This window comes from Cervus elaphus, chromosome 32 (genome assembly GCF_910594005.1).
Source record: "Cervus elaphus chromosome 32, mCerEla1.1, whole genome shotgun sequence".
Lineage (NCBI taxonomy): Eukaryota > Metazoa > Chordata > Mammalia > Artiodactyla > Cervidae > Cervus > Cervus elaphus.
This window is the reverse complement of record NC_057846.1, coordinates 27,400,573-27,417,911: the sequence shown is the minus strand read 5'-3', so window position 1 is coordinate 27,417,911 and position 17,339 is coordinate 27,400,573. Positions and strand designations below refer to the sequence as shown.

Sequence of the window (17,339 nt, the reverse complement as noted above, 5' to 3'; positions counted from 1 at the left end):
TCTCTCATGAGAAAGAGAAGCCAAATCCAGTCCTGTATAAGCCTACTCTTAGAAAAATCCGTTTACCTAATTAAATTTAATCCAACCTTAGAAGACTGACCACATACAAAATTCTTTTCTCAGTGTTCCTCCTCTGCAAACCTCCTGCCACTTCTGTAGTCATACTTTGTTCCTTATTCTCTCCTCATTCAGAAAAGTGAAAAGTGAAAGTCGCTCAGTTGTGTCTGACTGTGACCCCATGGACTGTATAGCCCATGGAATTCTCCAGGCCAGAATACTGGAGTGGGTAGCCTTTTCCTTCTCCAGGGGATCTTCCCAACCCAGGGATCGAACCCAGGTCTCCAGGTCTCCCGCATTGCGGGCAGATTCTTTACCAGCTGAGTCACAAGGGAAGCCCAAGAATACTGGAGTGGGTAGCCTATCCCTTCTCCAGGGGATCTTCCTAACCCAGGAATCAAACCAGGGTCTCCTGCACTGCAAGCAGATTCTTTAACAGCTGAGCTATCAGGGAAGCCCTCCCCATTCAGAAAATCATTCAGCAAATCATCCTTTTTTCTTTCAACAAAATACATTTCCATTCCTCATGCCTTCTTTTCTGAAAACACACATCCTATTTTCCTTAAGCAGCCATGAACTGTCTTCTACATTAGCATTCTATGGGTTGGTAAAGGACACTTCAAGGTGACACCAAACATCTTTAGTTTCTCTCTCACAAGAAGACAGAGGGGGTGAAATTTAGACCTGTTTAGCAATAATGTTCCTAATATTTTATCTTAGTTCAAATGGTCTGGATATTCAATGAATTCCTATCATTTAACTTAAGTTAGTTTCAATTTACAAAAATTTGGAGAAACTGTTTTAGATGGATGTTTCCAAAATACAATTATTGCTATAGAGTTTAGTAAAGAGTTGTTATCCACGTTACATTTACTTAAAAATTTAATCATATCAGGCTGACTTCCCTGTTGACAGATTTCATAACAAAAGCAATATGCACTTATTGACTTCCAGTAGCCCTAGGTACAATAAAAGTATTATAGTTAATGTTGATCACTCTAAAGTCATGAGAGTGTATTAATGAAATCCACAAGCTTAAGCTAGCTTTAATACCAAATATTAATTAAATATTGACTATTTTCCAGATCACCTGAACCCAAAATTCTTCTGGTGAGCCTCTTCTATGTTTCTGAGAAGGTATTTAAGTGCTCAGTTTCCTTGATGCCAATTAAATGCAGCTCATTTGCAAGTTAATTTTTATATAGAGACAGAACCAGAGATCTCATTGTTTTCTTGCTTGAATCGAAAATGCACCGCCCCCTACAACACGTGCCTTTTTTTCCCCTCAGTCTGGGCGACCACAGATGAATCAGGTAGTTCCTGAGAGCTCAGGCAGGAATAGTTGCAAAAGCCGAGGAGGGGAAATTGGCAGAGGAGGAGAAATTGCAAGCTCCTGTCTTTTCTTTTTGTTCTTTAAAAATCCCACCAAGTCACCTAGGGCTGGAGTCTCCAGCAGTGTGGCCTGTTTGTGGGCACAGTGGAGAACTTCAGCCCCAAAATACAGTGTCGGCAGAGAATTCCGGAAGTTGGAATTGACATCACAAACAAAGATGCCAATCACAAAACTTAAAGACACAAACTAGAAGTTTGTAGGATGAAGGGGACGGGGAGTGCAGGGGTGAGGACTTAGGGAGGAAGATGGAGAAGCTGTGTTTGGTGGTCCCAGAGGTGCCCAGAGCCCCTCCCAGAAGGGCACAAGGGCCTCGTGTGGAGTGCGACCAAGTGTGTTACCAGCCAGGGTTCTTGGTCTTCCCCAGTTGACAGAAATGGACTAGAGACCAGACAAGAAATTCAGGCAAGGCTTCACCGGGCCCTGCTGCAGCAGACGGCGGTGAGGACAGCAGCAGGCTCCCTCGCTCCCTGTGAGCTGGATGGGTGAGCGTGTTCCTTGTACGGAGTGAGGTAGGGGTGCACCCAGGGGTGGGGCTGGAGGGGAAGCTCAGGTGTTTTGCTACCCATTAGGTGGCGGTGTGTGCAGGGGGCATGCGCACTACCCTGCTTCGGCTCCAGGTTCCTCAAAGGCGGCTCTTTTGCTCTCTCTGTGTCTTTCGTCCAGAGCTTATCCCGGCTGCCCAGGCACACAGTCTCTGTGTTGGGTTGCTTGAGGGGAGGTGTGTCAGGTGCAAATGTTACAGCACCGCTGCCGAGGGTCCCAGGTCCCAGCCTGTCTCAGGTCTACAGTGTAAATTCTTATTTTTTTAGGCCTTTAGAAAATATTTACATAGGCATCCTGAAGAGTTACATTCTTTAAAAAAGCTAGACATGGAATCTGGCAGTCACTCAGTCCGAGGGCTTCTCCGTGGGGCCACTAGTCCCCTTGACCTTAGAATCACTGCTGTCCAACCTTGGACTGATTCCATAGACAGCTGGACAGATGGATGGGGCTCTTTGGTCACGAGGTCAAATGATTTTTCAGGGATGATAGCACATATTTGAAGGTGTACTGATAATACACTGATCAAATATTCCTGAATAGCATCACCACACAGGATCTGAGAGGCTTAGAATCAGGCAGATTGCATGACCTGCCTAAATTCTCTAGAATTTACACACAGTTGTTATTTCTAATACCTTGCCTTCCTGTTACGTGATAAAGAAAACACCCCAAATCAGACATCAATACAGAGGTCCCTGACTCTCAGAGGCATAGTGTGGCAACACCTGCCGGGCACAGATGGCTTGGGCGGCATAATGATAAGCTTTTATTTTCTGCCTTAAGCAAAAGACAGTGACTTTCACCTATTGCAACACTGAGGCTTATGCTTCACAGCCGATGTTGCTTCATTAGTGTATTTCTGTGGGCCTAATATGTTTCCAACGATTACACTTTTCCTTCTGGGAGGTTGTGGAGATGTGTACATGGGCACCCCTGCCCACCCCCATCTGTCATGAGAATCCCGGGGTAAACTAATGCGTAGGATCTGGAGAAGTCTTAACAAACAGCAGGTTCAACAGCTGGTATTGGGGTGTGCCTTGGAGACGAAGGCTCAAGGGCACAGCTCTGCTCCCTGGAAAGACAGAGAAAGAGCAGCAGGGTCCATGATCCAGAGGAACGAGAGTAGAGGAAGGATGGGGAATAAGAAGAAACTCGGATCCGGGGTAAGGAGAGGTCGCAAGTGAATCTGGAGTCATGGACGAGATAGTGGAGTTCAGGAGTGAGGCAGCTGAGCCCCAAGGAAGGCAGCGAGCCAAGGAGCTGATGTTGATCCCAAACTCTCAGTGGGGTTGGTTCCAGAGTCTGGGCTGAGCTGAACCAGGAGTGGAGGTCAAAGGGCTCCTGTTACAAAGGGCAGCACACCCAAGAAGCCATGTTCATCATCGCACAGTTGAGTCCACGTCAGCTGAGTTTTTGGTACAATCATCCCTGGAGTCTCAGATGGTAAAGAATCCGCCTGAAATGCAGGAGACCCGGGTTTGATCCCTGGTCAGGAATTTCCACCTGGAGGAGGGCATGGCAACCCACTCCAGTATTCTTGCCTGGAGAATTCCATGGGCAGAGGAGCCTGGAGGGCTACATTCCATGGGGTTGCAGAGTTAGATACAACTGAGCCACTAGCACTTTGAACCCTTTCATAAGTGCATGGCTCCATGCAACGCTCGCTGACTGCACACACCCATGTGAGCAGCCTGGATCCAGACAGAGCGGTCCCAGCAGTCCCTCTCCTGGCCCCTCCTGGTCACCCCCATCCCTCCAAGGAAGACCACCAGCTGACTGCCCACCTCAGAGACAGAGACATGAAGTGTCTAAAGAACCTAGTTTCTGATATTTATAAGTCAGGCCACCTGCATTTCTGCCATCCTTTGAGAAACCACTGCCTGTGACCCTGACTCACTCCCTGGCAGCTGCCCCTTCAGGAGGATGTGGTCTCAGCAGGTCCCACCCCTCACCTGTTTTGTCGTCTGCCTGGCCCTCTGGTATAAGAGCTTGCAACCCTCGCCTTTTTCCACCTCTTGATCCCAATTTGACTCTCTGTACTCTTGACCACCCAAGCCCTTTGTACACCAAGGTAGTATTAGATAAATAAATACAAACATCAAAGAAGGCAAACATTTTTTCTCCTAATTTATCACATTTCCCCATTTTATAAAAATGCCCTGTAATTCCCTCAGTTGGCCAAGATTTCTGTAGTTTTCTCTTCAAAATATCTACAGACTCTTTATCTACAGGTAGTGAAATGGGAGTCAGGAGACCTGAGTTTTATGCTCATGTTCTGCCACTCACCAGCTTTGTGTGATGTGTGTAACTTTTAAGGCCTCCTTTATTATTTTTAAAAAATCTGTAACATAAGAACCTTAAATGATCTCTCAGGATCCTATAAGTTTGGACATTTTATAATTCTGTGGACTTATAGTGAGGTCACCTTGGAGCTGATGCAGACAGTGGGGCAAACGAATTGCCTAGTCCCATCATCCTTGTGGTGGACACAGCCCATGGCCAGGTGGACTGGGTGGACAGGTGAGATTTCTGAAACCCAGCATCATTCCAAGGGCAGGCAGTATTGTTTGTAGAGTAGGGGAAAATAGCAGTAAGAAGATGGACTCAAGACACACTGTTACATTTGAAGTGGATAACCAACAAGGACTTACTGTATAGCACAGGGAACTTTGCCTAATGTTATGTGGCAGCCTGGATGGGAGAGGAGTTTGGGGGAGGTGTGTGGACATGGAAATCTGTGGCTGAGTCCCTTTGTTGTCCACCTGAAACTATCACAACATTGTTAATTGCCTATACACTAATACAAAATAAGTTAAAAAAGAAAATGACTCAAAGGCGGTCAGTTCTTATTTACCACCGTTTGCCAGCAATTCTCAACAATGTGGGTGATAAAATACTCTTCCCCCTAATATGTTTTGTTGGCTAAGTTCTAAACCATGGCTGCAGTTCCTTTTGAGTTTTAATAATGAATATGTATGCTTTAAAAGAGCATAGGGTTAGTATGTATTTCTTACTAAGCCTTGTATCCTACATGGATACCATCCTAACACACACAGACACCCCTGTGTGAATTCATTTGGAAGAAAGTTCGTGATGGTTCGAAATTATTCTGAGTCTGCTTGGAGTGCAATCTGTGTCTCTGCTCCCTGGAGATGATATATTCCTGAGTTTAAACAGTGGGTTCAAAATGAACAGTGACAGCGCTGGGATGGCAAGGACCAGAAACAGACCTTGAGAGGCTTTGGGTCTGCCCTTCTGGGGAGCACCTCGGAGGTGGCAAGACTGAGTGTGAACTACAGGGGAGAGCTGTTTTGTTGGGAAGTATGAGTGTTCATTCATATAGGAAATATTTTGCTGAATATGAACAAAATCTTTGAAGCTGAAATCTATTTTTACTATTTGATTTAAATCTAAAGGATGAACCAAGAAAATAATGATTATTCCCCCCAAGTAACTTTAATATTAAGAGGAGAGAGGTATTAAAAGTGATCTGTCTGCAGGGTTGAAGACTCTCGGTATGTTGGCCAACAATGTCCATTTGTTCTCTCCTCACATTTGTACCAGTTACTGGCCAACATCCTGCCAAGAGCAAGCGTCCAAAGGAGCCGGGAGAGAACCGAATCAGGCCTACCAACAAAAAGATGAAGCCCAAAATTCCTAAGATAAAGGACAGGGACTCTGCTGATCCAACACCAAAGACACAGTCTATAATGACGCAAATGATGGATAAAGGTCGCTTCCAGAAACCTGCTGCTACCCTGAGCCTGATGGCAGGGCAAACTCTGGAGCTTCGATGTAAAGGGAATAAAATCGGATGGAGCTATCCTGCATACCTCGACACCTTTAAGGACACCCGCCTCAGGTAAGCTTTAGTTTTTTTAGCAATAGTAAAAACATAAATGTATTTATTTATTTTTGGCTGCATTGGGTCTTCGCTGCTGTGTTCAGGCTGTCTCTAGCTGCCTTGAGTAGCAGTTACTCTCTAGTTGTGTTCAGGATTCTTGCAGTGGCTTCTCTTGTTGCAGAGCACGTGTTCTGGGGCACTTGGTCTTCAGTAGTTGTGTTGCTTGGGGTCAGTTGCCCCACAGCCTGTGGGATCCTCCCGGACCAGGAATCGAACCTGTGTCTCCTGCATTGGCAGGTGAATTCTTAACTACTGGGCCACCAGGGAAGCTGGCCTTTTTATTTTTTCAACTTGTGTTGGGTCAGGGATTTGGCTTCATACTCTTGTTTAGTATCACATTGTGTCTGACATCTACCATTTCATGTTGGTGGATTATAAAAACAGAAGCTCAGTGAGCAAAAGCCACTGATTTTATTTCTTCACCCCATTAAAATTATTGCAAATCCTACCAACACTGGTTAAACAGTGAACTGTTATAGGAAGCCATGTGACAGATAATTGAAACTGCGATGTATATAGGTAGACATTTAAGAATTCATATTGTAAAAAATAATGGACTCAATGATTCATGTTATTGTTAAAGTAATTATGCTGAAAACTGATTAATGGGAGATTGCTATGACCAATTTGACCAGAGATGAACTGCTTTTGAACTTACATTTCCACCAACAATGTAGGAGGGTTCCCTTTTCTCCACACCCAGTGTTTGTTATTTATAGACTTTTTTTTGCCACTTTATTTTTTTAACTGAAGGATAATTGCCTTACAGAATTTTGTGATTTGCTGTCATACATCAACATGTTATTTGTAGACATTTTAATGATGGTCATCTGACCAGTGTGAGGTGGTACCTCATTGTAGTTTTGATTGGTATTTCTCTAATAATTAGTGATGCTGGGCATCTTTTCATGTGCCTACTGGCCATCTGTATGTCTTCATGGAGAAATGTCTATTAAGATCTTCTGTCCAGTTTTCGATTGCGTTGTTTGCTTTTTGTTGTTGAGTTGTATGAGTTGTTTGTATATTTTGGAGAATAAGCCTTTGTGGGCTATATAATTTGCAAAAATTTTCTTCCATTCCTTAGGTTGTGTTTTCATTTTTTAATGATTTTCTTTGCTGTGAAAGAGTTTGCAAGTTTGATTAAGTCTTATTTGTTTATTTTTGTTTTTATTTCTATTGCTTTGGGAGACTGACCTAAGTAAACATTGGTATGATTTATGTCAGAGAATGTTTTGTCTATGCTCTCATCGAGAAGTTTTATGGTGTCATGTCTTATGTTTAAGTCTTTAAAGCAGTTTGAGTTTATTTTTGTGCATGGTGTGAGGGTGTGTTGTAACTTCATTGATGTACATGCAGCTGTTCAACATTCCCAGTACCACCTGAAGAGACTGGGTTTTTTTTTTTTCCCCTCCAATTTTATATTCTTGCCTCCTTTGTCAAGATTAATTCAGCTTGGTGTGTGGATTTATTTCTGGGCTCCCTGTTGTTTCTTTTATGCATATGTCTGTTTTTGTATTAATATCATATGGTGGCTTTTATTTTAAAGTGTTTTTAATTGGAATGTAATTACATTAATGTGTTAGTTCCTGCTGTAAAATGTGAATCAGCCATATGTATACGTATATCCCCTCCCTCTTGAGCCCCCCTCCCCCCACCCCCACCCCACCCCCTCCCCCCACCCCCACCCCGCCCCGCCGTCTAGGTCATCACACGGCCCGGGCTGAGGCCCCTGCACCACGCAGCAGCTTCCCGCTGGCCGCCTCTTCCCCACACGGCAGCGCTTTTGTTACTGCTACTCCCTCACGTCTTCCCACCCTCCCCTCCCCCTCCGCGCCTGTCCACAGGTCTGTTCTCTTGTCTGCACCTGTTACTGCCCTGAACATGGCTTCCTCAGTACCATTTTCTAGATGCCATGAATATGCATTAGTATATGATATTTGTTTTTTTCCTGCTGACTTCACTCTGTGTGACAGGCTCTAGATTTATCTCTATCGCTCCAGCTGACTCAATCTCTTTCCTTTTTATAGCTGAATAATATTCTATTGTGTGTATGAACCACATCGTCTTTATTCATTCATCTGTTGGGGGACATCTAGGTTATTTCCGTGTCCTGGCTATTGTAAATAGTGCTGGAATGAACACTGGGGTACATGTGTCTTTTTGAGTTAGCGCACTGTTTTGATTACTCTAACTTTGTAGTATTGTCTGAAGTCTGGGAGAGTTATGCCTCCTGCTTTTTTTTTTTTTTTTTAAGGATTGCTTTGGCAATTCTGGGTCTTTTATGGTTCCATATGAATTTGGGGATTATTTATTCTAGTTCTGTGAAAAATTTCATGGGTAATTTGATAGGGATTGTGTTAAATCTATAGATTGATTTGGGTAGTATTGCCGTTTTAACCCTATTCTTCCAATCCAAGAGCGTGGGATATCTTTCCATCTCTTTGAATCCTCTTTAACTTCCTTGACTAGTGTTTTAGAGTTCTCCGTGTACAAGTCATTCACCTCCTTGGTCAGATTTATTCTTAGATATTTTATTTTACTTTTTGGTATGATTATTTGAAAATTATTTATCTGGGGCTGTGCTGGGTCTTCATTGCTGCCTGCAGGCTTTCTCTGGCTTCGGCGGGTGGGCTACTGTCTAGTTGCGATGTGCGGGATTCTCATTGCAGTGGCTTCTCTTGTTGCGGCGGAGCTCGGGCTCCAGGCACGCGGGTTTCGGCAGCTGCAGCACGCAGACTCTTGTGGTGGTGCACAGTCTTCATCGCCCTGCAGCCTGGGAACGCTTCCCAGACGAGGGGTCAAACCCAAGTCTACTGCATTGGCAGGCAGCTTTTTAACCACTGGACATCAGGGAAGTCCTGGTATGATTTTTAAAGTTTTGGTTTTTTTTTTTTTTACATTCCATTTCTGATATTTCACTGTTAGTATAAAGAAACGCAATGGATTCTGAATGGTAATCTTGTATCCTGCTGCTTTGCTGAATTCATTTATTAGATCTCTCAGTTTTTGTGTGGAGTCCTTAGGGTTTTCTCTACTTAGTATCCTGTCATCTGAATATACTGACAATGTTACCTCTTTCCCTTCCAATTTGGATACCTTTTATTTCTTTTCTTTTTTTGGTCTGATTGCTGTGGCTGTGACTTCCATTGCTGTGTTGAATAGAACTGGTGAGAATGGGCATCCTTGTCTTGAACCAGATTTTAGCCAGAAGGCTTTCAGCTTTTCACCAATGAGTATTATATTGGTGTGAGTGTGTCCTAAATGGCTGTTACTATGTTGAGATATGTCCCTTCTATACCCACTTTGGTAGGAATGTTTATTATCATGAATGGATGTTGAAATTTGTCAGGTTTTTTCTGCATCTATTGAGATGATCATGTGGGGTTTTTTTACTTTTCTTTTGTTAATGTGGTATGTTACATTGATTAATTTGCATGTATTGAACCATGCTTGTGAACTTGGGATGAATCCCACTTGGTCATTGATAGGGCCTACATGGGGGCTCATAGTTGAAATGGCTCATTATGTTGAATAAAGTCACAGCGACCCTTGCAACTGACCAAACTGCCGAAACGACATTCTATTTTCCCGCTGGTGCCTACCTTCTCAAGGCTATGTGACCACCAGATTCTAGACCTCCAGCTATGTGACTGCAGGACTCAACTACAGGCTAAAAATTAACCATCCCTTCAGAGAATTTTTCACTGGCGGGGTATAAGAAAGACCCCATCAGAAAGAGAGGACACTGGTTCTTCTCAAGGGCCAGTCACCCTCTCGTTTTCCCTCTAGGAAATTTTCTTTTCTTGCCTGACCACCCGGCTTGTTCTCTTTGTCTCTGCACTCGCCTTACAGGCATGGTGTATGATATTTTTATACCTTGTGGAACTTGGTTTGCTGATATTTTGTTGAGAATTTTTGCAACTATATTCATCAAAAGTATTGACCATAATTTTCTTTTTTGGTGGTATCTTAATCAGGGTGACAGTGGCTTCATAGAATGTTTTTGGGAGTGTTACCTCCTCTTCAGTCTTTTAGAAGAGTTTGAGAAGAATCAGTGTAAGTTCTTCTTTGTATCCCTGGTAGAATTCACCTGTGAAGCCATCTGTTGTTCCTGGACTTTTTTTTATATGGAGTTAAAAAAAAAATTACAGATACTATTTTACTTCTAGTGATTGACCTGTTCAAATGATTTATTTCTTCTTGATTTAATTTTGATGGACTATATGTTTGTAGAAAGTTTTTTCACTTCTTCTAGGTTGTCAAATTTGTTCACAGTATGTTCTTATGGTTTTTTCTATTTCTGCACTATTAGTTGAGATTTCTTCATTTTCATTTTGCTTATTTGGGTCTCTCTCTTTTCTTCTTGGTGAGTCGGATCACAGGTCTGTCAGTTGTATTTACCCTCTCAAAGAACCAGCTCTTGGTTTAATTGATTTTTTTCCTACTGTTTTTTAATCTCTGTTTTATTTATTTCCTCCCTGATCTCTATTATTTCTTTCCTTCTGTTGACTTTAGGTTTTGCTTGTTTTTCTTTTTCTAGCCCTTTTTCAGTGGCAGGTTAGGTTGTTGGAGATTTCTCTTGTGAAGACCTGTATCACTATGAACTTCCCTCTAAGAACTCCTTTTATTGCATTCGTAGATTTTGTGTGGTGTGTCTTCATTGTTGTTTGTCTCAGGGTATTTTTTTAATTTCCTCATTGACCCACAGGTTTTGTAGTAGCATGTTGGTTAGTCTCCATGTGATCATTTTTTCTAATTTCCTTTCCTGTGGTTGATTTCTCGTTCCATGCTGTTGTGGTCAGAGGAGATGCTTGGAATACTTCCACTTTCTTAGGAGTCATAAATTTGTCCCCTTGCCGTCTCTGGTGTCACTACCCCAGTCCCAGGCACGTTACCCTTCATCACCACCAGTCCTGCATTAACCGCACCCAGGCTGGTCCTCTGCCATCCTCCTCACTGCACCTATAGTGAGGCTTAAAAAAATGCACGTCTGATTGTGACAGTCCCCTGCTTAACACTCAGTGGGCCTCCACTGGGGAGGAAGTTCAACATCCTCACAGGACTCTGAGACCCTCCCTGATCCACGCCACCCCACCCCCGTGTCTAGATTAGTCTCTTTGTTTTCATTGGTCCAAGTTCCTGTGACCAAGTCAGATGCACCAATCTCTTGGAGGCTTAAAACTTGCTGCTTTCATGGTCTGGACCACTCATGGCCCCTCTTCACCTGGCTGATTTCCTACGGGAAGTTCATGTCAGGCCTCCCTGGGGTTGCATCTTCATGGCCCCTGATGCGCCCTTTTTTTTGAATACCCTTCACACTTTTATCTTTTTTTTTTTTTATTCTGTGTTTTTCACTGGGACTTAGCTGCATGCTTGGCGTTTAGCTTTATCTATTGAATAACTGAATGACAATCTTTCCCTTTTTTCCACACACATACCTTGGAGAATAAATAATGTATGTGTATAAGAAATATCTCTCCATCTGTCTAACCGCTTGGACTAAGTCGTCTTTCACATTTTATTCTGAAGATACTCTTCTGGCTTCATGTGGTGTGACCATGTAGAGTTTTTTCTGAAAGATTATTGGGTTAGACAAGGAGTGGAGGGTGAGAGAATGAGACAGTTTTTCTCATTTTCATTTCCACAATTGACGTGTGTGTGTATGTGGCTTGGAACAGATGTAGCAAGATTTACTGTGTGTATGTATGTGTTCAATCACTCAGTTGTGTCTGAGTCTTTGCGACCCCATGGACTGTAGCCCGCCAGGCTCCTCTGTACATGGGATTTCCCAGGTAAGAATACTGGAGTGGGTTGCCATTTCCTTCTTCAGGGGATTTTCCCAACCCAGGAATCGACAGGTGGATTCTTTACCACTGCGCCACCTGGGAAGCCAAGATTTACTACCATATACCTTTTAAATGACTTAATTTACCAAAGTCAAACTTATACCCTTTTTAAAAAAACCAGAATTGAGCTGATTTAAAATTTTCTGAACAGTTAGCCTTTGACTTACATGAACTATCCTAAACCTCAATGATTTAGCCCTTGAATATTTCATGTTTTCTAAGAGTATTTTCAAAGTTATATTAGCTAAAATGTGTTTGAAAACATTTTAAGGACTCAAAGTGAAGTAAATATGAATCTGAATCAAAGAGAAGCTGGAGCTGAAAAAACAAAGTTTGACTTCTCATTAAATAGGACTTTTTCAAAGCACAGTTAGGGCTTTACGAGAAAGTAAAGACAGATGTGGGCCCCCAAGGACTTTATGGAAAAATGTGAAAAATGTGAAAAACATTGAGTCAGAACTCTCTATCAAACAACAAAATCACGATTTATTTGACACCAGAGATTCATCTAATCAGCTCTTAACATCTTTCCCGGGACACGGTGCCTTTGGATAGAGAGGTATTCAACCTGTGTTTTCTTTCCCTGTGGAGTGAGCTCTTTCCAGCTTTGTGAAAGCCTGGTCATTTTAACCAATTTGGGTGGCTTTCTGGAACCAAGTTTGCAGGCTACCACGTTTGCCCTCATTTAATCTTCTGACCAGAAGAGGGAGCTTGTTATGAAAACAGATCAGGCTGAGGCACAGCTGAATTGGAATCCCACCTTCCCCACTAACCTGCAAAGTGATCTTTGATCAACAATTTCCCCAGAACTCAGTTTCCTCATCTGGAATGTGGAAATAATATTGTGTGTGTGTGTGCATGTGTGTGCACTCAGTAGTGTCCAACTCTTTGCGACCCTGTGACCATAGCCCACCGGGCACTCTGTCCATGGGATTCTCCAGGCCAGAATACTGGAGTGGGTTGCCATGCCCTCCTCCAGGGCATCTTCCCGACCTGGGGATTGAATCCATGTCTCTTGTGGCTCCTGCATTGGCAGGTGAATTCTTTACCACTAGCACCACCTGAGAGTCCCTGGGGAAATATTATCCTTCACAAATGCTGTCTGCATGCTAAATCACTTCAGTGGTGTCCCACTCCTTGTGATCCCGTGGACTGTAGCCCACCAGGCTCCTTTGTCCATGGGATTCTCCAGGCCAGAATACTGGAGTGGGTTGCCATGCCGTCCTCCAGGGGATCTTCCCAACCCAGGGATCGAACCTGTGTCTCTTGTGTCTCCTGCCTTGGCAGGTGGGTGCTTTACCACTAGCGCCACCTGTGAAATCCAAATGCTGCCTGGCCCAATGGTAAATGTTCAATAAGTTGTAGCTAATTGTTACTAGGCAACACATATTTTTTACATACAATAATCCAAGTGATCTTTTGGAACAGTTCATTCTGACCAGGAGTAGTACCAAGTCAGGGAACTGACACACCTGCTGGTGTGGCTTCTGATACGGAGGATTCAGGTAAGTTTCCACATGCCTTCCCCACTTTGATTTAATTGAGCAATTCTTTGAAATCTGAGCCTGTGTCCCTCTTCCCCCGTGAAATCCTAAGCCCGCTATGGGTAAATCCTACATCTGATAGGTTCACCCTCAGATTCCTGGCACCTTGAAGAGTGCCTGACATACACAGGAAGTCAGGAAACTGTTTGGGCTCCCTGGGGGTTTAGTGGTCATGTCAGAAGTCAGTTTTCAATCACACATTCACTGCACGTTTTAAGATCGTTACACTTGGTGCCAATGTATGCTTTCTACCTTCCTGGGGAGGGAACGACAAGGTGTGAACATTATTTTATGTCAAGGAGGCTGAGCCACTGGGATCCAGCCCCGTGACCCCAGGAGCCATGAGTCAGGTGACCCGGCCTAACTGCCTGCTCTTTATCCACCCTGCCTCTCTGTCTTCGCTTCTCTCTTCATCTTAGTCTCCAGAGCCTGTCATTTCTACTAAACGCTTGAGCGCGTCCCTAGTAAGTTATTCCGCCCTCTGTTTTTCTTTCATCCCCACTCAGAAATTTCCAGCCCCAGATGAACCTGTTCACCTCCCTCCCCTCGTCAGCCCGTGAACCCTGAGCAGGCTGGAGGAAACCGCCCAGCTGGCCCCACGGGTGCAGTCACGTCCCCACGCCCGACAAGGCTGCGCCTGCTTCTCTAGAGAGCTCACGATTTCTCTCTTCTTAAACCTCTGATCTTCTCCGTCTCTCTCACTGTCCGCTAGTGCAACTCTCACCCAAGTCCCTGAGAAACGAGCCCTAGGCTTGCCTTCCTGTGCTCATCACACGACCCCCTTCCCTGCTCCCACGACTCTAGTGGAGGGAGGATCTCTCCTCTTGACAAAGGCTGAAGCTCCCCCTGAGACCTGGAGCTCACCCTTACAGACCTTCTCAGGAGCGTTAGGACAGTTGCTGCCTTCTGTTCTGAGTCTTCAACACCCCCCCCCTCGCCCCGCAGTCCTAGAAGAGGTCCTTTCTGTAAGTTTCCATAGGGAGAAGCCCTACTTTGGCCCTTACATACCCTCTGGCCAACCCCCTCTATCTTTTTCTTTCTTTTAAAATTTTTAATTGAAGGATAATTGCTTTGTAGTATTGTGTTGGTTTCTGCCAAACAGGAGCGTGAATCAGTCACAGGTACGCAGATGTCCCGTCCTCCCACCTCCCTCCCCATCCCGCCCCTCTAGGTTGGTACAGAGCCGGGGTTGAGCTCTCTGAGTCATATAGTAAATTCCCATGGGCTGTCTTTTTTACACGTGGTAATGTGTGTTTCCGTGTTACTGTCTGCATACCTCCCACCCTCTCCTCCCCACCAACCACCTTGTCCATAAGTCTGTTCTCTATGTTTGTTTCTCCATTTCTGCCCTGCAAATAATTTCTTCAGTATCATCTTTCTCAATTCCATATATATGTGTTAATATAGGATATCTGTTTTTCTCTTTCTGAGTTCACTCTGTATAATAGGCTCTGGGTTCATCCACTTCATTAGAACTGACTCAAATGCATTCCGTTTTATGGCTGAGAAGTAGTCCATTGTATATGTACCACATCTTCTTAATCTATCCATCCTTTGATGGACTTCTAGGTTGCTTCCATGTTCTAGCTGTTGTAAATAGTGCTGCAATGAACATTGGGATGTATGTGTCTTTTTCGATTTTGATTTCCTCAGGGTATATGCCTAGGACTGGGATTGCTGGGTCAGATGGTGATTTTAGTCCTAGTTTTTTAAGGAATCTCTATATCATCTTCCATAGTGGCTGTATCAATTTACATTTCCACCAACAGCACAAAAGGATTCCCTTTTCTCCATACCCTCTCTAGTATTTATCATTTGTAAACTCTTTGATGATGGGCACTCTGACCTGTGTGAGGTGATATCTCATTGTACTTTTGATTTGCATTTCTCTAATAATGAGTGATGTTGAGCATCTTTTCATGTGTTTATTAGCCATCTGTGTGTCTTCTTTGGAGAAATGTCTGTTTAGGTCTTTTTCCCATTTTGTGATTGGGTTGTTTGTTTTTCTGGTATTGACTTGTATGAGCTGCTTGTATATTTTAGAAATTAATCTTTTGTCAGTTTTTTCATTTGCTATTATTTTCTCTCATTCTGAGGGTTGTCTTTTCACATTGCTTATAGTTTCCTTTGCTGTGCAAAAACTTTTAAGTTTAATTAGGCCCCATTTGTTTATTTTTGTTTTTATTTTCCTTACTCTAGGAGGTGGGTCATAGAGGATCTTGCTGTGATGTATGTCATAGAGTGTTCTTCCTATGTTTTCCTCTAAGAGTTTTACAGTTTCTGGTCTTACAATTTAGGTTTTTAACCCATTTTGAGTTCATCCTTGTATATGGTGTTAGGAAGTGTTCTAATTTCATTCTTTTACATGTAGCTGTCCAGTTTCCCCAGCACTACTTGTTGAAGAGGCTATCTTTGCCCCATTGTATATTCTTGCTTCCTTTGTCAAAAATAAAGTACCCATAGGTGTGTGAGTTTGTCTCTGGGTTTTCTATCTTGTTCTTTTTCTTTCTTTTATAAAAATTTTTTTATTGAAGTATAACTGATTTACATTGTTGTGTTAGTTTCTGATGTACAGCAAAGTGAGTCAATTATACTATTTCATATATCTACTCTTATTTAGATTCTTTCCCCATATAGTTCATTGCAGAGTATTGAACTGAGGTCTCTGTGCTATGCAGTAGGCTTTTGTTAGTTATCTATTTTAAATATGGTAGTGTGTATATTGCAATCCCAATCCCCCAACTTATCATTTCTTCCCTTCCCCCCACTGCCTAGGTAACCACAAGATCATTTTCTACATTTGTGACTCTTTTTCTATTTTGTTAATAAGTTCATTTGTACCCCCTTTTTTAGATTCCATGTATAAGTGATAAAATATGATAGTTGCCTGTGTCTGACTTACTTCACTCAGTATGACATTCTCTAGATCCATTCATGTTGCTACAAATGGTAATTTTTTTGTCCTTTTTTTGCTAATATTCCATTAGTGTGTATATATGTGTGTGTGTATATATTTAATAATTCTACATCTTTATCCATTTCTCTGTTGATGGGCGCTTAAGCTGCTTTCATGTCTTGGATATTGTAAATATTGCTGCTATGGACATTGGAGTATATGTATCTTTTTGAATTATGGTTTTCTCTGGGACTGTTGGATTATATGGTAGCTCTATTTTTAGTTTTTAAATTTTATTTATTTATTTATTTTTAGTTTTAGTTTTTTAAGGAACTTCCCTCCATACTGTTTTCCATAGCAGCTGTACCAATTTACATTCCCACCAGCAGTGTAGGAGGGCTCCCTTTTCTCCACCTCCTCTCCAGCATTTGTTTGTAGATTTTTTTTGATGAGGGCCATTCTGACTGCTTTGAGTTGATACCTCATTGTAGCTTGGACTTGCATTTCTCTAATAATTGGTGATTTTGAGCATCTTTTCATGTGCTTTTTGATCATCAGTATGTCTCCTTTGGAGAACTGCCTATTTAGGTCTTCCCCCATTTTTTTTATTAGGTTGTTTGCTTTTTTTGTTACTGAATTGCATCTTCTCTCTTGTTCAGTCTCCATGTATCTGGCTTCCCACCCCCAGTCAGCAGAGAACACACTCCTCTTGGCTTTCTCAGCATCATATTCTGCCCATTTGGTTTCACCTTGAGGACCCCCTTCTGTGGTTTCCTTCTCCATCTCTGCATCCTCTATACACCCAGACATCTGATGTTGGTCCTGCGCCTCTTTTCACCACCTGCGGCCAGTTGCCTCCCCCCCCCCCATTTATCATATATTAAATTAAATGGTTCTTCTCAGTTCTGGGTCCCCAGCTGCCTGCTCACCTGCCTACATCTTCCCTGAGCCTTTCTGAAACATAACCATCTAAACACCGAGCTCACGATCTTGCTCCACCCCAGGTCATCCTCCTGTGCCCCTTCGGTTCAGTGAATGGCATTAATTCCATCCGGCTGCCCTTGACCAGGGGCCTGGGAATGACCCTGGGCTCCTCCCTTGTACTTTCACATCCAGTCAACTCCCGTGCCCTAATGATGCTCCTGTTTCCTTATCT

At 43.0% G+C, this 17,339-nt stretch overlaps 1 protein-coding gene across 1 annotated transcript in view; it reads left to right on the top strand.

The window, feature by feature from the left end:
• Window positions 1–17,339, top strand: part of PDGFRL (platelet derived growth factor receptor like) — a 76,465-nt gene that overhangs the window by 15,386 nt on the left and 43,740 nt on the right. Inside the window, exon 2 of the mRNA XM_043893600.1 lies at window positions 5,558–5,855. Coding sequence (XP_043749535.1) covers window positions 5,558–5,855 — 298 coding nt within the window. The remainder of the gene's footprint in view (window positions 1–5,557; window positions 5,856–17,339) is intronic.